This window comes from Delphinapterus leucas, chromosome 7, assembly GCF_059928025.1.
Source record: "Delphinapterus leucas isolate spDelLeu-1000000601 "Yukka" chromosome 7, BTC_Dleu_Yukka2, whole genome shotgun sequence".
Classification (NCBI taxonomy): domain Eukaryota; kingdom Metazoa; phylum Chordata; class Mammalia; order Artiodactyla; family Monodontidae; genus Delphinapterus; species Delphinapterus leucas.
This window is the reverse complement of record NC_143135.1, coordinates 70,474,828-70,502,174: the sequence shown is the minus strand read 5'-3', so window position 1 is coordinate 70,502,174 and position 27,347 is coordinate 70,474,828. Positions and strand designations below refer to the sequence as shown.

At 43.6% G+C, this 27,347-nt stretch overlaps 1 protein-coding gene across 1 annotated transcript; it reads right to left on the bottom strand.

The window, feature by feature from the left end:
* Positions 1-12,985: 12,985 nt before the first annotated feature.
* On the bottom strand, positions 12,986-14,353 carry LOC149748765 (lysine-specific demethylase 4D-like). The gene has a single exon (XM_089915414.1). The coding sequence runs from the start codon at positions 13,832-13,834 to the stop codon at positions 13,106-13,108; it is 729 nt and encodes a 242-aa protein (XP_089771540.1). The 5' UTR covers positions 13,835-14,353; the 3' UTR covers positions 12,986-13,105.
* Between the last annotated feature and the right edge of the window lie 12,994 nt (positions 14,354-27,347).

Here is a 27,347-nt window from a genome sequence, read left to right as displayed (position 1 = left end):
GATTCAAGGACATGCATTTTTCACATTTTAACATGTCTGAAATTGAGGTGCAATTTACAGTCAATAGCATAGCAGAGTTTAGTTGCCTCAGTGGTAGGAAAAATAATGGTGTAGCTTATAATCAGTGGCATCTTAGATGTGATAAAATTCAGGATACAAGGAGCTTAGAAAAATACATAGCACATAAACAGTACTAAATGAATATTTAATAGATGATATAGATATAAAATATATATAGGTCTTCTAACTTCATCAGAGCCAAGCTATATAGCTCATTTTTAAACCAATGTCCAAGATATCCATGGCAAATAATAACATGACTGACCCATTTCCCAGGAAAGAGAGAAGCTGCACTTAATACTTAGCCTGGAGTTTGTGGAAGCATCTGGTACACATCCCTTTATCTTAGTCAGGAACTCAGAAAGGTGATGTAACTGAGACCCACTGAGATGTGGATACCTTGGACAGGTAAAAGCTTTATGCCTCTTTAGGTCAACATTCTTTTCCTAATCATTTATTAGAGCGACTGATACTCTGAGACACAGCAGAGAAATAGGAGCTCTGACACTGAGGCTCAGAAATCCAGCTCTCACCCCAAACCTGCATACAGCAGGGAACAAATCCAAAGCCCTAAGTTAACCAACTTCTCCTCTTAAGAGGATAGTGATACTTGGACTACCATTCCCCAAGTGACTAATGAAAGTCTTGTTTTCCAATTGTAGACCCCGCTTTCCGTAAGAGAACCTGCAATAAACACATTTTTTAAATACCAGCAAATTTCCAGTGATGCCCTAGTGCACCTTGGAGACTAGTTCTATAAGCAACTCCTAAGCCTCCCCGACCAACTTTAATTCAGCTCAACTCTGGGCCCCAAAAGGAGTTTATTCAGATGGCAGACATGCAGACATGAGTGAATATTATATATTTAGACAGGGGATCAAAAGGAGCTTCCCTGGCCTTTTGTTTCTTGCTGATTGCGTGTCCCCTTTAAAATGTATTCGACTGTCAACGGGACAAAGCAGAATATTCTGTTTTAAACTTCCATATTTTAAATTTTCTTCATTTTGAATAATCCGTGTATCTTTCATCTGTATTTTTCTCTTTAACTGGAAAAAACATATTGCCTTTGTATTATGAAATTTTTTTAATTGCCAGGAACAAAGGAAAATGAAGTTCTACCAATATGTTTATATTAGAAAGAATAGTTAGAAGAGTAGAATAAAAATATATATGCATGGTATGATCACGGGATGTGAACATACGCAAAGGATAATAAAAGACTGAGAAAAGCTCAATAACTGGCTTTGCACCATAGGTAAGTAAAATTATTTTGTTTCATTTTTCTGTATTTAAAATTTTATACAGAAAAACTTACAAGAGGGAAAATGAAATTCATTTTCAAAGCAAATAGTATTAAATTCAGTGGAAGTTTAGAAACCACTGTAGGTTCTGTAAATATACATTTTTAAAAAACTCACAGGAGTATTTCATTTTCACTAGTTGTTCATAGATCACGAAAGCCCTGAGTCATTTTATAATACAAACAGGAAATGGAGGTTCTGATGAAGCAAGATGACCAAAATCCACCTTCTCCAGATATGGATAAACTGCTTGGCTTGGCTCTCTTGCGTAACCCCTGTTAATATTATTTAGTATTTTCATGGTCCTCTCAGGATGGTATAACAAAATATCATAGTGGCTTAGAAACAAGCATTTATTTCTCACTGTTCTGGAGGCCGGGAAGACAAAGATCGAGGGGCCAGCAGAGTCAGTGTCTGGTGAGAACCAACTTCCTGGTTCATAGATGGCCGTCTTTTTGCTGTATACACACATGGCAGAAGGGGCAAGCAAGCTCTCTGTGGTCTCTTTCTAGAGGCACTAATCCCTTTCATGAGGGCTCTCCTCTCATGACCTAATCACCTCCCCAAAGCTCCACTTCCAAATACCATCACTTAAGTTTCAACGCATGAACTTTGGAGGGAGACAAACACTCAGTCTATGGCAGTAATGTTGAAGACAACAGTCTGTTCAGTGGGTGAAGGAGGAAGATTTGACTTAAGTAGATGGTCTCTTTTTTTCCAAATACTGATGTGGATACAGGAGACACTTATTTATTCATTCAGCAGACACTGAGTGCCTTCCTCCCCACTGTGGGCTAGGCTCAGGGCTAATTGCGGGAGACATAGAGTGTATAAAACATGGTCTCAGCTGTCCTGGAACTCACAATCTCAGCTTTCTACCAGGTCATCTTGATTTTCTACATGGAACTTTAAACATTCATTTCAGAAATCTATTTGCCTAAGTATCTATTCCATTATAACTACTTATGAATTTAAAATAATTGCTGTTTATTTTTAACACTGCAAAAAACATTAAGGCAAACATTCAGTCCTATCTCTGTCTATATGTGTCTGTCTTAGTTTGAATATAACAGCATCTGGCAATTGCAGAAGACTCCAGAAGTGCAGATAAATGAGAAAAGCAGAGGTCTGGGTATCAGGAGACTTTGATTTAAATCTAAGCTCTGCCATTTATAAGCTTTTTGAGCTCTCTGAGCCTTAAGTCCCTCATTTGTAAAATTGGAATTATAATACCTATGTCACATTTTGGACATGAGAATGAAATGAACTAAACAATGTGAAGCACTTAAACTATAGCAAAACTGAGCAAACGGTAGTTTGTTCCTTCCATATAGTTTCACTGTAGGTAGGTGGCCACTCTTTCATTTAGGGGGAAAAAATGCAATTATAAAAATCTGGATTTTACAAGACAGGTATTTTTAGGGCTCTTGTTTTCTTTTCAGAAAGATTAAACTCAGATTATAAACAGGTTAGCTGCAGGATTCACCTTGACAATTCAATTGCAAATCAAGAGAGCACAGAACCTTTGCAGCACAACCCTCCAGAGGCCGAAAAACCCTTGATCCACTGGCCTTGACCAAGTCTCAGGTAGCCTTCCGGGGCACTAGCACTGGGATCACTGTGGGCAGGAAGTGCTCATTAGGACAATGCCTGCTAGTGTGTGGGCCCGTGTAGCAGGCGAGACAATGAGACGCGATCTCCACCTCGCTGTGCAACAGTAAGTTTGCCAAGGTTCACGCAACTAAAAAAAATTCGGAAAAAAAAAAAAGCAAAAAAAACCACGTTCAGCAGATATTGAAAAACACAACACAGGGTGAGGACGGGGAGTGTGGGATTAGCAGCTGCGAACTATTTTGTATAGAATGGATCACAACAAGAGCTTACTGTAGAGCACAGGGAAGTATGAGCAATATCCTAGGATACAACATAATGGACAAGAATATGAAAAAGAATCTATATATATAACTGAATCTCCTTTCTGTACGGAAGAAATTAATGCAACATTGGAGAGATAAATCTACTATACTATAATAAAATAAAGATAAAACACAAATTATCTTGCAATAAGAAGATGAGGGAGGAGCAAGGAAAGTCCCAGTGGTCCATGCTAAGATCCAGGAGGTACATGGTAGGTGACCACCCTCCTCTGATCTGTCTTAAAAGGCTTTCTTGAGAAAAATGGAAAGGAGCAAAAAGAACCACGACATTGGCCATGTTCACTGAACTATCTACCGTCTCCCTAGACTTACTACCTGGTTCCCCGTCTCCTAATTTTGTCCACCAGTGGTGACTACATGACCTGTCATTTTAACCACATTACTCTTTGTCTCCACATGCGGATGCCTCTTCTGGATGCTTTATGCTCCCTGCCCGTTTACCCCAAGAGCTCTGCCTATAATTCCAATGGCATTTAGACTGTGGTCGCAATTCCTGTTCTCTCACAGGCCTGTCCGATCACCGTGCCAAACACAGTGCAAGGCCCCTGTCCCTTGCGGCAAATTCTGCTCTTCAAGTCACCGAGTACTTGAGGCCTTTGTCTTTGCATTATTAATCTGTTCCACATGGACCGAGGGCCCAACAATGAGGGCATCTGTTACAGATCTAATATTAGCAACAAACACAGGTCACATCATCTTGTATAAAGACAATACTGAGGGAGAAACATTCGGTCACTAGCAGAGACGTGGCAGCGTTAAACAAGGGGCTCTGTCAAATGCTGGGGCTGTCTGTCATTCAGGGAGGGCAGAAGAGAGGGGAGGGAGAAGATTGGAGAGTGTAACCCGCCCTTTCTTTCGTTCCGTACTGCTGTCCTAGGGAAATCCAACTGCCCTGCACAACTCCTACCATATCTGGCCTCAGGTCAGGCAGAGAGGTCCCCTGTCCCCCTAGGAAGACATACAGAGGCCTTAGATGTGAGTGTGAGAAACAGCCATGCTTAGGCCTAAGGAAGACGTGCCTTCAGCAGAGGGGCTACCAAACTAACAAGTCACTGGATTAAAAACCCTTGGCCACGTGGCTTAGGGGATTCTGGGTGTCTCCCCTTTTCTAGCAGCTCCAAAGGTCCAGCGAGATCATTTGGATTAGCTTCTATGGTTTGTGCAGTCTTTGCAATCCAAATGGGCTGTTTAGGACAGGGGGCAAGTCTGAGCTCCGGAAATGTTTTGTTTGGCTACCAGGACTTGGAAGTTTTTTTTAAACTAGCTGTCAACATTTACATGATTTTTTTCATAAAATCCCAAGTTGTTAGCTTCTCTGGAAAATTCAGAAAATGACAATCCCACGACCCTCATTCCCACAAAACAATAGTAGACTGGCCCCCAGGAGAGTCCTTGGCTTTACGATGGGGCATGAGCCGCCCTCCTCACAGCAACAGTCACTTAGATAACCGGCCTGAGCCGGGTGGCAATGGGAATTTTCTACCAGGGGTCAAGGGTCTCACAGGAAAGGTCAGCAGTCTCTGGGTGTTCTGAGCAGTGGGCAGGAGTGGATGAAGGAAGGAGATGAACCCCATTTCAAGGAAATACAAACTCCCACCACCAAAAAGCCAAGCCCCAGGTACACGGGACTGACAGATAGACTGTCACCAGCAGAGCCTGGACACTGTGAACAGCAACCAGAGAAACAGAAACATTGGCCAAGCAGCCTGCACAGAGCTTTGTCACGTGTCCATAGTTGGAATGAAGACGGGGAATGGCAGGGGCGGGAGAGAAGAATGTGTTCTGCCCGTGTCCCTCCATCCTTCCACTGGGCATTTCGAGAAAAAAAAAACAAACCCTCTCACTGGCACTTGCTGAAGAAACTAAACTCCCATCCACCCCTGCAGCCTAACTGCCCATGGACCAAAAGATAGATGCGTGGGTGTCAAGCATGACTGCACAGCAGTTTTAACATTTGTACTGCAGCCAATGGAGCTGGAATTTTGGGGTGGTGAGAGGATGGGGGGAGGATCTAGACATCAGTGTGTTTCAAATGTGATTCCAGTAAGTTGAGGTCCAGCACACTGGAGCAGTGCCTCTCCACCTTGAACATGCCCCTGACTCACCTGGGATCTAGTTTAACATGCAGACTCTGAGTCGTAGGTCTGCGGCCAAAGTCTGAGCTCCTGAACTTCACCGAAGTCAAAGGCGATGTCCATGCTGTGAATCCTGGTCACGCTTTGATTGATAAGAAGCTACAGCCTTTTGCAAGAGGCACAGGAAAAGATGTTCAACATCGCTAATTATTAGAGAAATGCAAATCAAAACTACAGTGAGATATCACATCACACCAGTCAGAAAGGCTATCATCAAAAAATCCACACTTAATAAATGCTAGAGAGGGTGTGGAGAAAAGGGAACTCTCCTACACCGTTGGTGGGAAAATAAATTGTATAGCCACTGTGGACAACAGTATGGACGTTCCTTAAAAAACTATAAATAGGGGGCTTCCCTGGTGGCGCAGTGGTTGAGAGTCCACCTTTCAAATTAGGGGACACAGGTTCGTGCCCCGGAACGGGAGGATACCACATGCCACAGAGCGGATGGCCCCGTGAGCCATGGCCACTGAGCCTGCGCGTCCAGAGCCTGTGCTCCACAACAGGAGAGGCCACAACAGTGAGCGGCCCGTGTACCGCAAGAAAAAAAAAAGGAAAAAACTATAAATAGAGCAACCATATGATCCCACAATCACAGTACTGGGCATATATCTGGAGAAAAACATGGTCTGAAAGGATACATGCACCCTAATATTCACTGCAACACTGTTTACAATAGCCAAGACATGGAAGCAACCTAAATGTCCAACGACAGGGGAATGGATAAAGAAGATGTGGGACATATATACAATGGAATATTACTCAGCCATTAAAAAGAATGAAATAATGTCATTTGCAGCAACATGGATGGACCTAGAGATTGTCATAGTTACTGAAGTAAGTCAGACAAAGACAAGTATTGTATGATATCGCTTATATGTGGAATCTAAAAAAAAATGATACATATGAACATATTTACAAAACAGAAACAGACTTAGAGAACAAACTTACAGTTACTGGGGGGAATGTGGGAAGGGATAGTTAGGGAGTTTGGGATTAACATGTACACATTGCTATATTTAAAATGGATAACCAACAAGGACCTACTGCATACCACAGGGAAGTCTGTTCAATATTATCTAGCAACCTAAATGGGAAAAGAATTTGAAAACGAATAGATACATGTATATGCATAACTGAATCACTTTGCACCTGGAACTAACACATTGTTGATCACCTATACTCCAATATAAAATAAAATGTGAATAAAAAGGAAGAAGAAGCTATAGTCTTTTCCTTTGTCATTCTCCTTTCAAGTACTTTAGCAGGGACAACCCCACGTCTGTCACCTCTAAGTCTGAAACTAATAATAGTAATGAATAATATTATTAAAGTAATATAAAATAAGTAATAATAATAACTTCAATAATGGCTGGACTTTGCTGTGTGCTTCTCGTCGAACACTGTGCTGAAATCACACTTTTTAAAAACAAATCTTCAACTAGATGTGAAATAATAGCTTGTTTTCCCTCAAGCTAGTTACTACTCTAAGTCTCTTACTTATATTAAGTCAGTTGAGCTTCACAACCATCCTATTGTTGTGAGTTCTGTTATTATCATGTCCAGAAGCAGCCCGCCGAGGCCACACGGTTTTATGAGCGCAGCCCTTGTGTTTGGACACAGGGTGTGTGCTGGGCCCCGCCGGCTCTCCCAGGAGCAGGGGCCTCGGAGTGCTGAGTCACTAGCCAGTCACCCTAGCAAAAGGCAGAGCTGGGCTTCCAATCTCCATCTCCCGACTCTACAGACTGAGCTTCTGGAAAGAAAATGCACGATGTATACAAATTGGGAGTCAGGGTTCTTGACACATTGTAGACCCTCATAATATGGTAACCACGTTTCCTGTCTCTAGCCTACTTCTTTTTACCTTTCTCCTAGAGTAGCCAGTGTGAACTGTAGACAAGCAGTTACGGGGGTGTCTTTATCCATTTGAGCTGCTATCACAAGACACCATACAGTGGGGGGATTGAGCACCATTTTCTTTTCACAGTTCTGGAGGCAGGAAGTCCAAGACTAGGGTGCCAGCACGGTCAGGTTCTTGGTGGGGGTTCTCTTCCTGGTTTACAGACAGCCACCTTCTTGCTGCATCCTCACATGCTGAAGAGGATAATCGTCTCTTTTTAGAAGGGCATTAATCTCATTCATGAGGGCTCCACCCTCATGATCTAATTACTTCCCAATGGCCCCACCTGCAAATCCCTAACTGGAGATTAAGGTGTCAACATATGAATTTAAGGAGGACACATTCGGTCCATAGCAAGGGGGGAGATGGTGGGAAAACGGAATGGAACACAGGAAATGGCATTGAAATGACCAGGCTCCCTAAAGGAGCCAACGAATGTCAATGTCATGAGTGGAGGAAGGGAGGGATTTGACAGTAAGCCACACTCACTTCCTAGAGTGAAGCAGCCAGTGGGAGCATTCAAAGCCAGTCCCATCCCCCTGCACACCTGGTAAGAAAGGAATGCCCAGAGTAGCCATCATTCTCCCAAAAAGGTGACCTGTGCCCATTTGTCAGGTACGATTGAGAAAAGTGAACAAGAGAGCTGCCATGAGCCCGAGAACAGACTGAAACAGCTCTGAGAGCCCCAAGAGGCTTTGGCCCTGAACTTGAGGCTGACTGTTCCCAGTAAAAGACACCTTTTTTCAGAGGCTCTAAAACCAGCAGTTTGGGGGAGAGCCTGGCTACGGTTATGGTAGCTGGGAAGAAGCTGTGGTGTGGTGAAACTGCCTAACTGCCTGTCTGTCTCCAAGCAGATCATAAACGTCATACTATGTTTCCTTAGCATGTAGGACTAGCCTGGCATGGTGAGGGTGCTTAATATTTGTGGAGTCAATGAATGAAGGTCTCATATTGGAATAAGACAAACAGAGATTATTCTCTGGCTCTGTAAGTTATTTCAAACCCCAGCTGAGAACCGGATATCTTATTTTAAAAGACAATTAACATGAAAGCAATTATGCTGTAATAGGAATTATTTATTTATTTTAGGTGTTTCTTATGATACTAGCTCTTTTTTTCATTTCTGTTGGTGGTTTCAAGTCATTCACTCAATCGAAAATATTCATTGAGTCCTCACTAAACAGAGAAAGCCAAGAGAGATAATTATCTACTGTTTTAATCTGGTTCAATGCATGAGCTAAACCATAGGTTAATAAAGTACTCAGGGTCCTAGAGGGTCGTGTGTAAGTACAGTCAAGGTGATATACCACAAGAGAGCTGAGGTTAGGTCACCTGGTTACTAAGGAGTTTCTAAGGAAAAAGAAACTTATGCAATAGACCCTTGACATTCCCAGGGAATGGATCCTAACCTCTTTCTTTGCAAATTCTTAATCCTAGCTCTTTCCTAAAAATTATCCGTCTCTGGCGCCAGGATTTCCCATGCATAGCCTCAAATTCTAAATCTATAGGCCGTTCAACTCTCACACCTGATCCCTCCCCTGGTTGCTGTTTTTCCAGAGGATTTCTCCTTAAGTCTCCTGAGGAGATTCCTTCCCTGCCCTCCACACTATGTGAATATGGGCCTCAGCACAATTCCAAAATATTGACTGCAGTGATTTGCTGTTGCTCATACATAGCTGGAATGGCTGTTGTCAACTTAGTGAATGTCAGTGATCTGCTGGCTCTGTTAAAGTCCCACCTAATGCAATACAAGTCAGAAACGTGACATGTCAGCTGGTACAGCAGGAAACGAGAACATACAGACATTCTGCTCTCGGGATTTGCTTCTGGTAGGAACGATAGAGCCATTTCCAGGGATGGCTGTGAATTATCCGTGCTTTCAAAGACTCTGTGGCCCCCAAATTTCTCCATCCCCAGGTCACCTAAAACACCAATAGCCTCAATCACTCAGTGGGAGGAGTTTGCATTCACTGAGTTATGACATTTTATTCCTTCCCCCCACCTCAGCTCCCGCCGCCTCTCTCCTGCTCTCCAGCCACTTTGCTAATCTGTGAGCACCTTAAGGGTGCCCCCACCGCAGGTATTTGCATGTGTTGTCCCTCTGCCTAGAATGATGCTCTCACTCCCTTGTCCACAGCGCGCATTCGAAGACCACACTCCCAAGAGGCCACCCTCTCCGACACAGCAGTCCTGTCACTCTCTAACCCCTTACTCTGCTTTATTTTTTCTCCTAGCCCTTGTGACTGCTTGACTTGTTATGTCTCTCTTTATAATGAGAATATAAGCTCCAGGAGAACTGAAACTTTGCCTTTTTCACTGTTGTGTCCCGAATTCCACAAACAGTGCCTGGTACATGGTAAGTGCTTAGCAAACATGTGCTGAATGAATGAATGAATTAATAAGAGAGTGAGTGAACAGGCACTGAAATATACAGACACCATGTGAAGCTTTTGAGAAGAGGCTCTCTGAGAGATGGGACAAAGAAAAGATGCTCTCTGAGGTCTATAGGACTGGACGTAGCTATTTTTTAGGTAGAGGGGCCTGAACACTTAGGGCACGAGGATACTGGATGCCGGGATCCTAGAAAAATCCAGAAACCCGGTCACACAAATGTTGCATTTTCATTGAGTGGCATCTCCAACATGTTACCCATGCCCAACAGGGCTCAGTTCTGCCCTTCCTCTGTCCTCTCTGAAATTGCTTATCCCCCTAAAACCCACCACTTGCTGAGGAACCGTGAGAAGGGTCTCACTATTACCCTGTAATCACTGCAGGTCAATGACAAGGAGCTTGGGAGGCATTTCAGTTTGAGCGGCTGGTGAGCAGAGCGGGATGGGCAAGGGCTGCTCCTCACCAGGATCTGTTCAACTCAGATCAGTGTCCATTCCTCTTATCTCGGTAGCCAATTCCTACCAACTGTTTGTGCTTTCCTAGTTAAAGTCATGAAAGTTAACACAAACATTGGGGGGAAAAGTAACTTCAAGATCCATATATGGTCACAATCTAACGACATAAATATCATGGTGAAGTTATTTCCAAATATCTGGAAAGGAATCCTTACCAACACGGAAACTGAATTGGTATAATTGTTAATGTCTACGAATAATTCATTGTGGCCAGGTAGTCAGACAGATCCATAACTGACGCTTTACATAAATCTTACAGGAGTCCGAAGACCCGAACTCCAACCTCTACGAGATACGTTTAAGTACAGGTTCTAATGTCCATCTTACAACTCTGGGCTCCTAAGTAATAATGATAATAGGTAATATGATTTAGCACAAATTATGTTTGCCCTGATCTGAACTTGTTATGTGCAAACTCTAACAGAGGTGCAATGTGGCTAAGAGCTCATTTTGCCTAAACTGGCAAGTGGAGAGCCATCGAAACCTGATTTGTTGAAAGACTACTAAACAAGCTGGTGTAGGAGTCTGAATAAAGGCTGGGTCCTCTGGCTCTTGACTGATTGTGAAATCTTTACCTAGTCTTTGTAACACTGCAACAAGGACAAATACGACAAGGAGTGGAATTTCCAAATGGGTATGTGTGAACTTTTGTGCAAACATGCAGTAGATCATGAGAAAAAAAAAAAGATCCGTTTTCTACCGGTAAAAATAATTGGCAGGGCTTCCCTGGTGGTGCAGTGGTTGAGAGTCCGCCTGCCGATGCAGGGGACACAGGTTCGTGCCCTGGTCCGGGAAGAACCCACATGCCGCGGAGCGGCTGGGCCCGTGAGCCATGGCCGCTGAGCCTGCTCGTCCGGAGCCTGTGCTCCGCAACGGGAGAGGCCAAAGCCGTGAGAGGCCCATGTACCGAAAAAAAAAAAATTGGCAGTTTCTTCCAAAACTAAATATAGTCTCACCATACAATCCAGCAGTCACACTCTTTGGTATTTACTCAGATGAGCTGAAAGCTTACATCCACACCAAAACCTGCACACAAATGTTTATAGTAACTGGATTCATAACTGCAGAAAAAATTGGAAGCAACCAAGATGTCCTTCAGCATGTGAGTGGATAAATAAAGGGTCATACATCATTCAATGGAATATTATTCACCAATACAAGGAAATGAGCTATAAAACCACTAAACGTGGAGGAAACTTAAAGGCATATTACTACGTGAAAGAAGTCATCTGGAAAAGACAAAACTATGGAAGCAGTAAAATGATCAGTGGTTGTCAGGGGAGGGGGGATGATTAGGCAGAGCACAGAGGATTTTAGGCAATGAATCTATTCTGTATGGTATTATAAGTGTAGATACATGTCATTATACATTGGTCAAACCCATAGACTGTACAACGCCAAGAGTGAATAAATTAAACTAAGGACTCTGGGTGATAATGAGGTGTCAGTGCAGGTTCTTTGACTGTAACAAATGTTCCTTTCTGGTGTGGATGCTGGTGGAGGAGGCTGGGAAGGAGTATGTTGGAATCCTCTGTATCTTCCACTTAATTTTGTTGCGAAGTACTCTGCAAAAATAAAGTCTATTTTAAAAGTAAAGTAACGTGTAAGCCTGGGGGTGTGGTGAGGAAAACAACAATAGAACTGAGCATCAGAGAAAGAATACGAGTAGATGTCCTAGGCATTGGGCTGGCCCTAGAGGCCAGGAGAGTGTATGAATGCACATCAAATTAACTGAGCACCTCTTACATGCCTGTCACATTTACATCCCCAGTATCTTCACAAAATTCTCGCACTGTAATTCTGGCTCAGAGAAAATCAATGATTTTTTGGCTGAAGGTCCCACGACTAGACAGTAGCAAAGCGCAGGTTTGAATGCCATTTCTGCTGACTCTAAGTCCAGTTCTCCCCTCTAAGTAATTGCTGGAAAGCTCAAAGCAGTGACTACCGAAAAGTTTGCTTTACGAAACACATCACGCTTCAGATTCAACTTTGCACATACGCGTACAGAGGGGGTCCATGGATGGAGTGAGTTTGTGGCTGGAGGGATAGCACAAAACCACATCAATAGCATCACATTTATTTACTTCACCATTAAAAGAAAAATAAGAGGCTGCAGGGGAGGTGATAGGGAAGGAGAACTGAATAGAGAATTCTTACTACTATCCAGAGTAATAGCCTTTCTGGCATTTCCCATACCAAGGACAAAACTTCATAATGGACAGAGTCAGCTTCCCCTGGGTGTCACCCTCTCTGCCATATGGGGAAGGAAAGCTTCTGCAGCTCTGGAGAGGGGCCAGGGAAGGTGGCCTCACAGTCTGGTTACAATGCAGACCTCCCCAAGTCTCCTTTCTTCTCTACAGTGCATGCCAGGGACACGGCCCATCTTCCTCACCTCTTCATGGCCACACTCATCTTATTGTTCCATCTCCAAGCCTGGCTAGAAAGGAAGATAAAGCCTCCCCACCTTCCATTTCCTTGCTGCTCCAAGAAAACAAAGTCTCCATTCCATATTGCTTCAGGAAAATAGAAGACACACACACACACACACACACACACACACACACACACAATTTCAGTACTTTTCAAAGCTCTAGTCTTAATGTTACTATTCTAACATCCAACTCCCTTCGCAGTGGGTAATTATAGGTCCCTTTTAGAATCCCCACCCAACCACACATTTTTAATATCCTAAGGGTGCTCACCTGAAATCTCCCTTATTCTGATGAAGATCTTTCCAAAGGTCAGAGCCCTATTCCCAGGCCACTTTGCCATAATCGATCCAGCGCTGGGTGGCAAAATTGATGGCTTCCACGCAGTTGAAGCCAGAGTGGTAACCATAGGGAAATGTCACCATGAACTCTCCAGCCTACTGAGTGACCCGACCGAAGGGGATGCCGTTGTCCTTGAGGACCTTGGGAGAGAAGAGAGCCACCTTGTGCCGCAGGAAGGCCTCACAGCCCTGCGAGCTGCCTGGGAAAACCTCCCTGGCCAGGCATTCCAGGCGCCGGCCGTGCTCCGGGGGCACCGCGTACCAAGTCTTGGGCTCCCCTACGTGCAGGTAGCTGATGCTGTAAAGGTCCATGTCCTCTGTGTGCCAGGCGAATGCGGTCTTCCACATGCCGAAGTAAAGGTAGGGGGTGTTGACGCCTTCGATGACCACTCCGCACTCCTGTTCCAGCTGGTCCTGAATGGTTCCCAGGTGTCCAAGTTTCCAGTGCTTCGGGTTTTTATCGAATAAGGAGCCACTGACGTCCACACCATATACTGGTGAATCATAGGGGCGTGTTTTCCAATATTTTCGCTCCAGATCCTCAAAATCAGAGTAGAATGGAGTCTGGTGTCTTTCACTGTTTGTTAAGAGGTGATACTCGCTCACGGTCATGGTTTTCTTCTTTTTGCAGTGCTGAGTAAACACACCTGCCTGCCCAGTGGTCACCTGCTGGAGGGGAGCGACTATTAAGATGTCATCGATATCACTGTACGTCTGTCTGGCTTTCCATCCTTTAGGTGGAATTACCTTGGCTAGGCCAGCTCGGTGTGCACCTTGCGACTCCATGAAAACAATATATTTGCGGAAATCTTCAAATTCTTCCATGGTTGGGTGGACGATCGTAATCTTACAACTTGGGTTCTGGCTACCAAAGTGCTTAGACTGTATGGCGGCAATAGAATAAGCAACGGACTGCCAGCTTCTTAGGTATGCTTTGGATACCTGAGAATGCTGGGGAGTAACCTCTTCCCTATACTTCCTTTATTTTTAAAGAAGTTTTGATATAGCTGAGAGGCAGGAACTCAGACTTGAACTCTTAAACAAACGAGGTGGTATCTTCTCCAGGCTTGTCAATCCACCAGAAGGACTCCACTCTTGTCAGCATTGTGGAGCCAAAGGAAATCCAGTATTTCCCAGAGGAGACGGCTCTCTGAGCCAAGTCCTGCCTCAGCCTGCAGCTCTGTGAGTTTCCTCTGTTGAGGATATAAGTGCCTGAGACCTCTCCAGATTCCCAGGCTTGAGTGTATGGGTGGCTTCTCACCTCACTGTAGCAGAAAGTCTCTTCATGGAAGTTTCCAAGCCAAACCTAAAGAAAGTACAAAATATTGAAAATAAGTGGATGACAAAACAAACTGATTTAACATCAAGTAAAAGAAAATTGTATAGCAATCTTAATCTCAAAGTTTGAATTTAAGGGCAAGAAGTACACTCTTTTGGTAGGCATGTAAACTGGTGCAGCTATGGTCCATACTATGGAAAACAGTATGGAGGTTCCTCAAAAATTGTAAATAGATCCACCATATGATGCTGCATTCTCACTTCTGGGTATATAGCTAAAGGAAGTAAAAACAGAATATCAAGGAGCTATCTGCCCTCCCACATTCACAATGGATAAGATATGGAAACAACCAACATGTCCAGCGATGGTTGAATGGATACAGAAGATGTGGTACCTAGATACAATGGAATACTACTCAGCCATAAAAAGAATGAAATTCTGTCATTTGCAACAATATGGATGGTCTTGGAGGGTATTATGTCCAGTTAAGTAAGACAGAGAGAGACAAATATGGCATGGTATCACTTATATGTGGAAACTTAAAAAAAAAAAAAAAGAGTAAAACTTACAGAACCAGAGTAGAAAAGTGGTTGCAGGGGAGGGCAGGGAAGGGAGGGTAAAAGGGTGCACAGTGAATAAAGTCTCAGGAGCTAATGTTAACCATGATGATTATAGTTGATAACAATGTGATGTATAGTTGAAATTTTCCAGAAGAGTAGGATTTAAATGTTCTTACCAAAGAAAGTAAATATATGAAGGAAATGTGTTAATTAACTAGATGGGGGGGAATCCTTTCACAATGTATATCAAATCACCACAAAACTGACTGAACATTTTACAATTTTAAAAGTCAATTATACAGCAATCAAGCTGAAATTTAAAAATAAAGAATTAGGACAAATCATAAGACAGAAAAAGAGGAATATCTAACTGAACAGTAAGGACACTAAACAAGCTTGAAAAGAAAGGAGTTAAGCACTCAACTCAAGAAATTGGATGGCTTAACCCAAAAGATAAATTAGGGAACAGAAAACAATGATATAAGCTGAAACAATTACAAAAGAAAATATAACACCCAATAGAAATGATGACTGAAACCAAAATGCAATTTGTAGACCATTAAAAGTGTAAAAACATAAGCATAAGAGAAAAGAGAGAAAAGTACAAGCATATCACATTATAATAAAACAGGGGACACAGATGAAAATCTACCATTATAGAAAGAGTGCCTATGTAAACAAAAGCAGGAAAAAAGTACAGAACACAAATAGACACATCCTTAACAAGCATTATCCTTAATGTGTATATACTTGAAACATTCTAATTAAAATCTAATCACTAATTTGCATTGATAGACAAATTATTACAAATATAGGGTTGACTCAAAATGGGAGAAAATATTTGCAAATGTAGCAACTGACAAAGGATTAATCACCAAAATTTACAAGCAGCTCATGCAGCTCAACATTATAAAAACAAACAACCCACTCCAAAAATGGGCAGAAGACCTAAACAGACATTTCTCTGAAGAAGATATACAGATTGCCAGCAGACACATGAAAGAATGCTCAACATCGTTTATCATTAGAGAAATGCCAATCAAAGCTACACTGAGATATCATCTCACACCGGTCAGAATGGCCATCATCAAAAAATCTACAAACAATAAATGCTGGAGAGGGTGTGGAGAAAAGGGAAACCTCATGCACTGTTGGTGAGAATGTAAATTGATACAGCCACTATGGAGAACAGTATGGATGTTCCTTAAAAAACTACAAATAGAACTACCATACGACCCAGCAATCCCACTACTGGGCATATACCCTGAGAAAACCATAATTCAAAAAGAGACATGTACCAAAATGTTCATTGCATCTCTATTTACAATAGCCAGGACATGGAAGCAACCAAAGTGTCCATCAACAGGATGAATGGATAAAGCAGATGTGGCACATATATACAATGGAATATTACTCAGCCATAGAAAGGAATGAAACTGAGTTATTTGTAGTGAGGTGGACGGACCTAGAGCCTGTCATATAGAGTGAAGTAAGTCAGAAAGACAAAAACAAATACTGTATGCTAACACATATATATGGAATCTAAAAAAAAAAAAAATTGTCAAAAAATTGCCACCTAGGGGCAAGATGGGAATAAAGATGCAGACCTACTACAGGATGGACTTGAGGATATGGGAGGGGGAAGGGTAACCTGGGACAAAGTGAGAGAGTGGCATGGACATATATACGCTCCCAAATGTAAAATAGATAGCTAGTGGACAGCAGCCACATAGCACAGGGAGATCAGCTCAGTGCTCTGTGACCACCTAGAGGGGCAGGATAGGGAGGGTGGGAGGGAGGCAGTTGCAAGAGGGAATAGATATGGGCACACATGTATAATTGATTCACTTTGTTATAGCAGAAACTAACACACCATTCTAAAGCAATTATACTCCAAGAAAGATGTTAAAAAAAAAAAAGAAATATAGGGTTCAACCAAGTTTCTAGACACTGATCAGCAAACAAAATCTATAGATCCCATACACCAGTTAACAATCAATTATAAAGTGAAAGAGTAAAATGGTTTTAATCCCTTTAATAGCAGAAATACATGGCCCCAATGAAGAAATCTGAAAATGATATGCATGCAATGCTTGTACTTTAAATGCATAAGTAAATGTGAATTTTACCAGGGAAAAAAAGTTGCTTTCTGGTATAAAGTGTCATCCTTTTCATCTTTATGCTTTAAAAGAAAAAAAAGGCCAAAAAAGTGCTTGCCTTCTGCCAGTCTAAAATCTTAATTCCAAATGATGATACACAGGACCCAGAAAATGGTTTCCTTGAAGGATTCAGCCTCTGAATGAAACAGGCTGTGTGAAAGGCTGGCTATATATGTCCCACACCAATCTCAATTCAATCAGTACCACCCCAAATTTAATAACCTCATATCTAATCAAAATCTCTAATTTGATCCCACATATTTTACAAGTCCCTTCCAATTGACACACTCCTTACCCAGTTCTAGAAACCCTCTCATTCCCATTAGATCGCAGTTCACTAAATGAGGTGCTTTTTCCTGAAAATCTTTGTGATTTTTACCAAGAAAATATTAAGAAAACATTTAACTTCACAAGTTGGAAAATAGTTTAAAAATAAAAACTCAAGGAAAGGATATCCCAATGTATAGTGCCCTCTCTCTCGCTCTCTCTCTCTATATGCATAAATAGTGTCATTTTTTAAAACTTCTGGTAGGAAAATAACTCTTTTGCTCATAAGCACAAATTACAGAAATAAAGTGACCTACCTTCTACCAACAAAATCCTGAATCCAGTTGGAGATATTCAAGGACCCAGAGAGAGAGACAGTGTTCTCTGGGCAGCTGGCCTCCAAATGCAGACCCATGTCCTGATGGCTCTGGCTTTCTACCTGGGCAAAGGTATAATTTGATCAGCACCAGTCAACGGTAATTGCTCTCATTGGTCAGCCCACTTTGTCTGCGCACTTTTGATTTTTTAAACCAAACTTACAGAGAAATAAGAGGTTGAAAATAAAAGAAGTGGGAAAGTCAAACCAAGCAAATATTAAACAAAAGAAACCTGGTCTAGCAGCAATCAATATCGAATGTATTTATAAGGTAAAAGAAGGGCAGCTTATAGTTATGAAAAAGAAAAACTCGTGGGAAAGATTACAATGATGCACTTTACGCACCTAGACACATAGCACTGAGACACAGAGCACAAAGACTGAGAATTATAAGGTAAAACTGACATATTTGCAATCATGGTGTGAGGTTTTTTTTTTTTTTTTTCAAATGCCATTCTTCCAGATACTGATACATGAGGAGAGAAGAAAATTAATAAAGTTATAAAAGCTTAAACAATAAAGTTTAAAACTTTGATTATATTTCCTGCAGCAACCACATAGCAAAATGCTTTTCAACACATATAAAACATTTACAAAAATTTACCGCTGTTAAGACCACATAATAAATCTCAATGAAAATTCCTTAGAATCAACGTATTGAGTACCATCTTGATCAATCTATTATTTCAATCATGAAATAAAATTGAAAGTCAATAATGAAAAAAGGGAACACCACCATATTTATTTAAAAATGAATATCCACATAACACCTACAATATCCATATAATAGCTAAAAATCTATTGATTTTTCTGTTGTCTGCAAGTAGTTAGTAAAAACTAAACCAAAATACCTCAGAATTATTTGAAAGAAAAAAAAGATAAAACAATTCAAAAAACGAAAGGGAAAACAACCATATACAAAGATATAAATGATTAATAAAATAGAATCTGTTACTTAAAAAATAAAGAAAGAACCGGTTAATAAATTATATAGTACTCCCTGCTACAGGAAGAGAGTGCTCCCTGGGTGTGAGAAGCTGGTGTAGAGTGGCAAGTGGTGATGGGACTCGGGGAGGGGTAGTCATTTTATAGAGGTGGACCCTGCCAAACACCATTTTAACCAGGTCAACATCAAGAGTCATAAACTGGGAATTCCCTGGCAGTCCAGTGGTTAGCACTCCGCGCTTTCATCCCTGGCCGGGGAACTAAGATCCCACAAACTGCGAGGCGTGGCCAAAAAAAAAAAAAAAAAGCCATAAATTACTTTGATAGTATATGTCCTTGATATGATGTGATTAAAATGTGACAAAATTCCCTCCGTAATCTTCCTCCAAAAACACAGAGAAACCCAAGATAATCATAAGAAAAGCATCAAATTCCAATAGACGGGCATCCTACAATATACCTGACAAGTATTCCCCCAGATTGTCAGGTGTCTATACAAACTTTTGGTCAAAAACAAGGAAAGTCTGAGAATCTGTTACAGCCAAGAGAAACCTAAGGAGACATGAAAAGTAAATGTAATTTGATATTTTACATGAGATCTTGGAACAAAAAAAGGACGTTGGGTAAAAGGTGAGGAAATCTGAACCAATGATAGCCTTTAGTAGACAATAACATATTGACATTGGTTCATTAATTGTCATCAATATACCATGGGAATTAAGATGCTACTAATAGGGGGACATGGGAGTGGGGTCGGGTCAATACTCCCTGATCCATGTGCTCAATGCTTTGTAAATCTAAAACTGCCCCAAAATTTAGGTATTACTAAATATAATATTGTAAATAAACAGGAGACGGCATCAATAAACAATATTAGAATGAAAAAAATTTGAAACATAATCTGAGTTTTGGAAACAGTCTACGATAGCACATTATAAACCAAATGATTCTATGAACCACTATGTGACATAATCTTTTAGAGCACGTTTTAAAATATTTTAAATTATGAAATATAAAGTGTTCACAGAAATCTATAAAGCATATATGTACACTTCAACAAATAACTATAGAGTGAGCAGAAGTGGAACCACTACCCAGGTCAAAAAATGCAACATTGTCAGGCACCTGGCTGCCTGACTTGTGCTCTTTTGCCCAGATTACAGCCCCTTCTGCCTCCTGGACTGACCTTATCCTAACTATTCACATAGTAATTTTGGTTAACATTATAAAATTAAAACTCTGCCCATTTTTGAAAACTTTATATAACCCTGAAGAAACACAATTGTATTTATGTCCGTTAGCGTATTTTTGGTGTAGTTTTTCATCACTTACGCCCTTGCATGCAGCTGGACTTTTCTGTTTCAGTGCTGTAAAGTATTCAACCATATAAACTTTCTACTGTTGATGGGGCTTTGGGTTGCTTCCACATTGGGCCTCTCACAAACAGCGTTGCTCTGAAAATTCTCTGACGTGTATACTGGCCATAGAATACGTAAACTTAAACTTGCCAAAAATTTTCAACACATTTTACCAGTTTACGCACTAGCTGCATGCAAGGGTGCTCATCACCCTTCACTTCTGCAAACCTTTGGTGATTTCTGCCTTTTCAGTTTTAGCCGATCAGGTGAGGGCATAGGGGTACCTCATACTGATTTGCATTTACTTGGTTACTAATAGGGGTGAACCAATTTTTCTGATGATTATTGGCTGATTGGAGGTGCTCCTTCAGGAAGTGGCTCATCAAGTATTTTGTCCATTTCTCTGCTGGGTTGTCTGTCTTGGTAGTAGTTATATGTTCTGCTTATTAGTTCTTTACTGGGTATGAGTAACACGGTATCTGTTCTCACTCTTTGATTTGTCTTTTCACGCTCTTTTTATTTATTTATTTATTTTTGATCAACAGAAGTTTCCCTGTACCTCTATCAGAATATTATTAAAAATAGATAATATTGGGCTTCCCTGGTGGCGCAGTGGTTGAGAGTCCTCTTGTCAATGCAGGGGACAAGGGTTCGTGCCCTGGTCTAGGAAGATTCCACATGCCCTGGAGCTGCTAGGCCCGTGAGCCATGGCCGCTGAGCCTGCGCGTCCGGAGCCTGTGCTCCGCAACGGGAGAGGCCACAACAGTGATAGGCCCGCGTACGGCAAAAAAAAAAAAAACCAAGCTAATATTGACTGATCGATGTGGTGATGTCCTGGTCTCCTGGCCGGGGCCTAAGTTACGCCAGACAAGGGACGGACATTCTTGGCAAACGGGACCACACTTCTTGTTCTGTCCGCGGGCCCATCGTCTCTCTTGTCACGCCCTCCCGGCCTGTCGAGGGGTGTGTGGAAGGCAGGGGTGGTGGTCTCCGGCCCTGACCCTCGGTCTCCCGCACCCTGCCTCACGGCGTGCACGGGGACGTGGTCCTGGGACGCAGAAGACATTCTCGCTTCGCCTCCTTGGCGTGTGCCTCGCGAGCGGTCCTCTCCGCGTTGGTGGGGGGCAGTCCCGCCGCTGCGCTGCGCGCCCCTGCCGGCGCGTAAGCGTGCCTTGCTTGGTCCTCTGTGGTGCCCCTGGAGTGCTCCAGGTCGTCCCTCAGGTGCCCGAGGCCAAGCGGTGGTGTCGTTCCCTTTTCCCAGCGTGCTCCTCGGGTCCCCGCCGCAGTGGTGTGTCCCGTGAGTGGCTCTCCTGGGGGGGTCGAGACGGTAAAGGGAGGCGTGCCTCTGTTTCTCTCCCTCGGTGGGGGACAGGTGCCGCCTCGTCGCCGTCGTCCTCCCACGGTGTGCTGTTGGGGGAACCGGCTGTGGCCAGGTGAACGCCACGTGTGCCGCCACCACTTGTGTGTGTGGGGGCAAGCACGCGGGCGTGGGTGCGATCATGTTGGGCCCGGGCCTGTGAGAAGGGTGTCTGTCGCGCTTCTCGGGCGCGCTCCCTCCTTCTGGAGCCCGATGGACGAGCCTGGGGGCGGCAGAGGTTGTGCCCCCGGCTGTGGCCTCGAACGCTCCTGTGGGCCGTGTGCTTACCCATACCGCTGACCCCCCCGCCCACCCTCCGCCCAGTCGTGGACTTGGCGGCTCGTGGAGCGCCTCCCTGGGCCCGAAGGGGAGAGACGATGGGTGGGGGATGACGCACCGTAGGTGGGAAAGCCTTCTCTAGCGATCCGAGAGGCAGCCTTGGGGTACCGGACCCCCAGCCGCTGCCCCTCCCAAGCGTGCAGTGGTCACGGTGGCGACTGCCAGAGCACGTGGGCAGAGCCCTTCGCCTTCGCGGGAGGGCTTGCGCCGGCCCAGCGGTGTGGCCGAGCGCCGTTCTTTGCGTACCGCGGGCCGCGCCTCCCCCCTTTGACTCGGTGGAGAGTCCCGCCAGGTCTGCGTACGGCGCGGGGCCGCGCGTGCGCGTGTGCGTGTGCGTGCGCGTGCGGTGACCCCGGTGGCGAGCCCAAGGGGGCGGGGACGCCCGGATGTCCCGTCTCCCCAGTCCCGCAGTCCCGAGGAGGCCGTCGCGCCTGCACTCACCGCGAGTTGCAGCCGTTGGCGGTGTGTGGGCACGGTGCGCGTCGCCTCGCTCGGGAGCGTTTTCCTGTGGCGCGAGCCCCGGGGGTCGGACTTAGATGAAGGCGGATCTGGCGAGGGCGGAGGGGTTGAGTTTGGGTGGACGGGTCTCTCCGTGTCACGCGGGGGGACCGTCGCACGCGAGCCCTGACGGTGGGGCCGGGTCGTGGGAGTCCCCAGGGTGGCTGGGGCCGGCCGGCGTCTCAGGCGTCGTGGGACCGATCTCGTGTGTGTGGCGGTGGGACCCCGCGCTTGTTTTCCTGTTGGCCCGGTCGTGTCTCGGCCCTTCCTCTCCCTGGGCAGCGCCCCGCGCCCCTGCCCCGCGGCCCTCGCCGTGTGTTCGTGCCGCCACCTCCCCGGCGCCGCCAGCCCTCACCTGCCCCCACTCCTCCGCGCCCCCTTCCCCATCTGGGACCGAGCCGGCCTCGCCCACGTGAGGGTGTCGCCCTCCTGGCCGCCTCGGCCGGCGGCGTCCCCGGGTGGAGTGCTCACGGTTCCCGAGGCTGGGGAGTCGGGCCCGGCGGAGGTGTGGGTGGGGCCCGCGGGGCGGCCGGTGTGCGCGCGGGAGAGCGTTGTCGCGAGCCGGCCGCGGCTCGTGGGTGTTTGGCGGTGGTGGTCCCGAGCCCCGCGACGGGGGCCCCTGGGGGGGGGGGCGAGGAGGCCAGTCTGCGTCCTGGGTGCTGCGGGACCGCCCCTGCGCTGGAGGCCTCTGGCGGTGAGACCCCGTGTGGAGCCCTGGCGGCCGAATCGCTTCCTGGCCCTTAGGATGGCTCCCGGGACCCCTCGCGTCGGCGCAAAAAAAAAAAAAAAAAAAAGCTAATATATGATGACTATCTAAGGCCAGACACTATTCAATGCACTCTGCATAGAAGAATTTATTTATGCCTTATCTTCATAGTGACCCTATAAGGGAAATCCTATGAACCCAATTTCTCATAGGAGGAAACCGCATCAAGGAGATATTAAGAAACTTGCTCAAGGTGACAGATCTAGTAAGTAGGGAAGTATTCAAGCAAGAATCTCCAAGATGATTCCTTAAAAGAAGAACAAAGAGGGGTGACTTCTCCTCCACCGAACTGTGATATTTGAGCCGCAATGGACAAATATATCTACGTACAGAATAGAGAGGCCAGACACAGACACATGGATGGATATGTGGGAGTCTGCCTATGATGGAAGTAGTGTACCAAACCAGTGGGCAAGGATGGGCTATTCAATATGTGGTAGTGGCATTCGCACTATTGGGGGGGGTAGAATTGGAGCTTGACCGCATACTACTTACATAAATAAATTTGAGGTGCATTAAAGACGGATACAACATAGAATTTTAAGAGAAAATATTGAAAAATGTCTTTATGAACTCAGGGTGTAACAATGTCTTAGAGAACCAAAAGCACCATGATGGGAATGTCGGATATATTTAAATGATTCCAAACTAATGACTGTAATGGTTAATTTCACATGTAGACTGGGCTAAGAGATACCCAGATAGCTGGTAAAGCATTACTTCTGTGTGTTGTGCATGGCTGTTCCGGGAAGAGATTAGCACTTGCATCAGTAGACGGAGTAAAGATCACCTTCACCACTGCAGCTGGGATCACCCAAACCACTGAGAGCCCAAATGTAACAAAAGAGCAGCGGAAGGGTGAATTTACTCTCTGCTTGAGCAGATGCATCCGTCTTCTCTTGCTTTGGGACATCTGACATGGGCACTCCTGGTTCCCAGGCTTTCGAACCCAGACCCAGCCATATTCCCCGTTCTCCATCTTGCAGACGGCCCATCTGACAGATCGTGGGATTCCTCAGCCTCCATAACCAAATGAATGAGTTCCCCTACTAAGAGCTATACATATATCTTCTATCGGTTCTATTACTCTGAAGAACCTTGACTAATACAATGACGTCAAAAATTAAAAGAAATTACAGTCTAGGAGAAGTTTGTCATCATGCATGAAATAGACAATAAATTAGTATTCTGAATATCACGTAACTTCTACATTAACAACAACAAAAAATAGTCAAACCAAAAAAAGTAGGCAGAGCTTTAGAATAAGTAACTCAGAAAAGAGGAAATCCAAATGGCCAATAAATACAAGAAGATGTGCAGGATCCCTAGCAATCAGAGAAGCTATTCTCTGCCCATTTTGATTAGGTCTGACAATATAAAATAGTGGGTCAAGATATGGAGAAACCAGAACTCTCCCACACTGCCAATAGAGGTGGAAATTGGAAGGCAAGCTGGCTTTTCCTAAAAAGTTAAAAGTGAACATAAATACAACCCAGAAATCCTATATACAAAGCTGTTCTCTAAAGCATTGTTTGAAATAACAAAGACTTGGAAATGACCCTATTGTCCATCGTCAGCAGAGTGAATAAAATAAAATAAATTACACAGATCTAGTTGACTTTGTTGAACTGACTAGGAACTACAGATAGGAAAGTCTTTACATCTTGTAACTGTAATATTGACTTTTCTAAAAGGTGATGGTGGGGGTAAGTTGTTAAAACCACACGACATACTACTTTCGGTTTCATAGCCTTTTGTCTACAAACTTGATGAATATACACTGGATTCCTGATTGTTATTTTTCAGAAGTGGAGAGAGGCCTAGGATAGATCGTGGCAGTGAGAACAAAGGTGGCTCTATCCTTGCCTCTATGTAATTGTCATTGTCAATGTCCCTTGCTTTTCCAAGATTAAGTATAGCAAAAACTTACTGGACATGGAAGAACAGCTGGATTTGGGCATCTTTTCCTGAGAAGAGTGGTCCAGATTGTGAGTATCCAAACTGAGTGTGCCGGTTGACTTGAAATAAAATAGAATTTTCAACAGAATTGCTTGATGAACCCCCTTCATTACCACCCCCAGCTCCTGATCCTTTCAAGAAGACTAATTTTTTTTTAACGGAGGTATACTTGATTTGCAATATTGTGTTAGTCGCCGGCGTACAGAAAAGTGATTGTTATATACGTATTTTTTCAGATTATTTTTCCTAATAGGTTATTACAAGATAATGAATACAGTTCCCTGTGCTATATAGCAAATCCTTGTGTGTTTTGTTTTGTTTTTGTTTTTGTTTTGTTTTGCTTTGCAAATCCTTGTTGCTTATGTGTTTTCTGTACAGCAGTGTGTATCTGTTAATCCCATACCCCTAATTTATCCCTCCCCTGCTCCCTTTCCCCTTAGCTAACCACAAGTTTGTTTTCTATGTCTGTGAGTCTGTTTCTGTTCTGTATATAGAGTCACTTGTATCGTTTTTGAGATTACACATGTAAGTGATATATTTGTCTTTTTCTGTCTTACTTCACTTTGTATGGTATCCTCTAGGTCCATCTATGCTGCTGCAAGTGGCAATATTTCATCTTTTTCTGGTTAATATTCCATGGTATGTATGTACCACTTCTTCTTAAACCAGTCATCTGTTGAGGGACACTTGGTTTGTTTCCATGTCTTGGCTATTATAAATAAGGCTGCTATGAACACTGGTGTGCATGTATCTTTCCGAATTAGGGTTTTCATCTTTTCCTGATATACGCCTAGGAACGGGATTGTTGGATCATATGGTAGCTCTATTTTTAGTTTTTCTAAGCAACCTCCATACAGTTTTCCATAGTGGCTGAACCAATTTGCATTCCCACCGAAAGTGTAAGAGGGTTCCCCTTCACCCACACCCCCTCCAGCATTTATTATTTGTAGACATTTTGATGATGGCCATTGTGACAGGTGTGAGGTGATATCCCTGTGTGGTTTTGATTTGCATTTCTCTAATAATTAGTGATGTTGAACATCTTTTCATGGGCCTGTTGGCCATTTGTAAATCTTCTTTTGAAAGCTGCTTACTTAGGTCAAGGACACTAATTTAGGAACAAGTGTACTGGTAAAACTGAACTGTATTTTTAACATTGTTTCTTTTTATTGGGCAAAGGAAATTTTGTTTCAACTATGAAAGTGAGTGACAACATAAGGAGTATAGTGGAAGAAATATTTTCTGAGATTTATTTTTGTTTCTTTTCCTTCAAAACCCCCAATTTTGTTATCCTAGGCTATTTGGAGCATGTATCTGCCGGGAAGAGATTGTGATATCCCTGAAATGTAACAAGGAAAATTTCAGGTTCTAAAATTTAAAATAGCAATACGAGCCAGGCTACTGTCTTCATAGAGGCTTCTCAGAGTTCCCATATTTCTCTGCACTGCCATATCCACAACTGATCTAAATTAAAGGACCAAAAGCCCTCAAGATCTCAGTTACTTATCACATGAAAGGTTACTCCTGGCTCATATGAGATCTACTATGGTCCAGTTGCTCTCCAGGGCTGCTGCCTTCCCAGTAATTCCAGTCTGCTTCCATCATGTAGTTCCACCATCTCAATACAGGGCTTAATCATCTTTTCAACCAAGCATGTCACTGCCATCCTCCACTGAGGATCCTGAGTTCAGTCTCTCAGCTTCAGTTTTCCACAGAATATACTACCACAGAGTTGCCTAGCTGCATGGTGATAGGGAGGACACATGGGCTTTTGCTACTGCTCAATCAGAACTTCAAAGAAGGCTTACTTTTTCCTTGCTCCTGCCTGTAGTTTTACATGGTGCTTCAAATTCCAGAATCTTACTGAAATTCTGTAGGGGACAGCTGGAGGGAAGAGAGATGCGGTTTGATTCTCCGAAATGTTTCCTTCTGCATCCAAACTATCATTTTCAATTTCTAAAATTTATTCTGAGTTTGGCCACTTCTGTGCATTCTCAACACTATGGCCTAAGTCAGTAACCATCGATTCTCACCTGTATTACTTAGATGTTCTACCTACTTCTCCTGCCCCCAAGGGGTCCACAGAACAATTAAGGTGATTAGTTAAATATGCAAATTATATCATGTCAAGTGCTGTTTTAAACTTCCAATGCCTTCTCATTTCATGTTGAAAAAAAATCAAATATTTAACATGAGCTACAGGGCCCTACATACCCTGGACCCTGCCTCTCCCTTCTCTATGCCCCAGACACAAATGAGCTTCCTCTCTATCCACACAAAATAACCAAGCTCTATGTTAAGACTGTTACCCTTTTTGTTTCCTCCAAGTAGAAATCAGCTCTGGACCTTCCTTCTTGTCATTTGGGACTCAGAAATGTCTCCTGCTTTATGAAGTATTCCCTGACCACCGGAACCACACTGCCCATTCTGTACTATCACCCCATCCCCTTTACTCTCTTCACAGAACATATGCCC

Bases quoted from the DNA above. Each gene is read 5' to 3' on its own strand.
- LOC149748765 (XM_089915414.1), bottom strand. From the start codon at position 13,834: ATGGAAGAATTTGAAGATTTCCGCAAATATATTGTTTTCATGGAGTCG.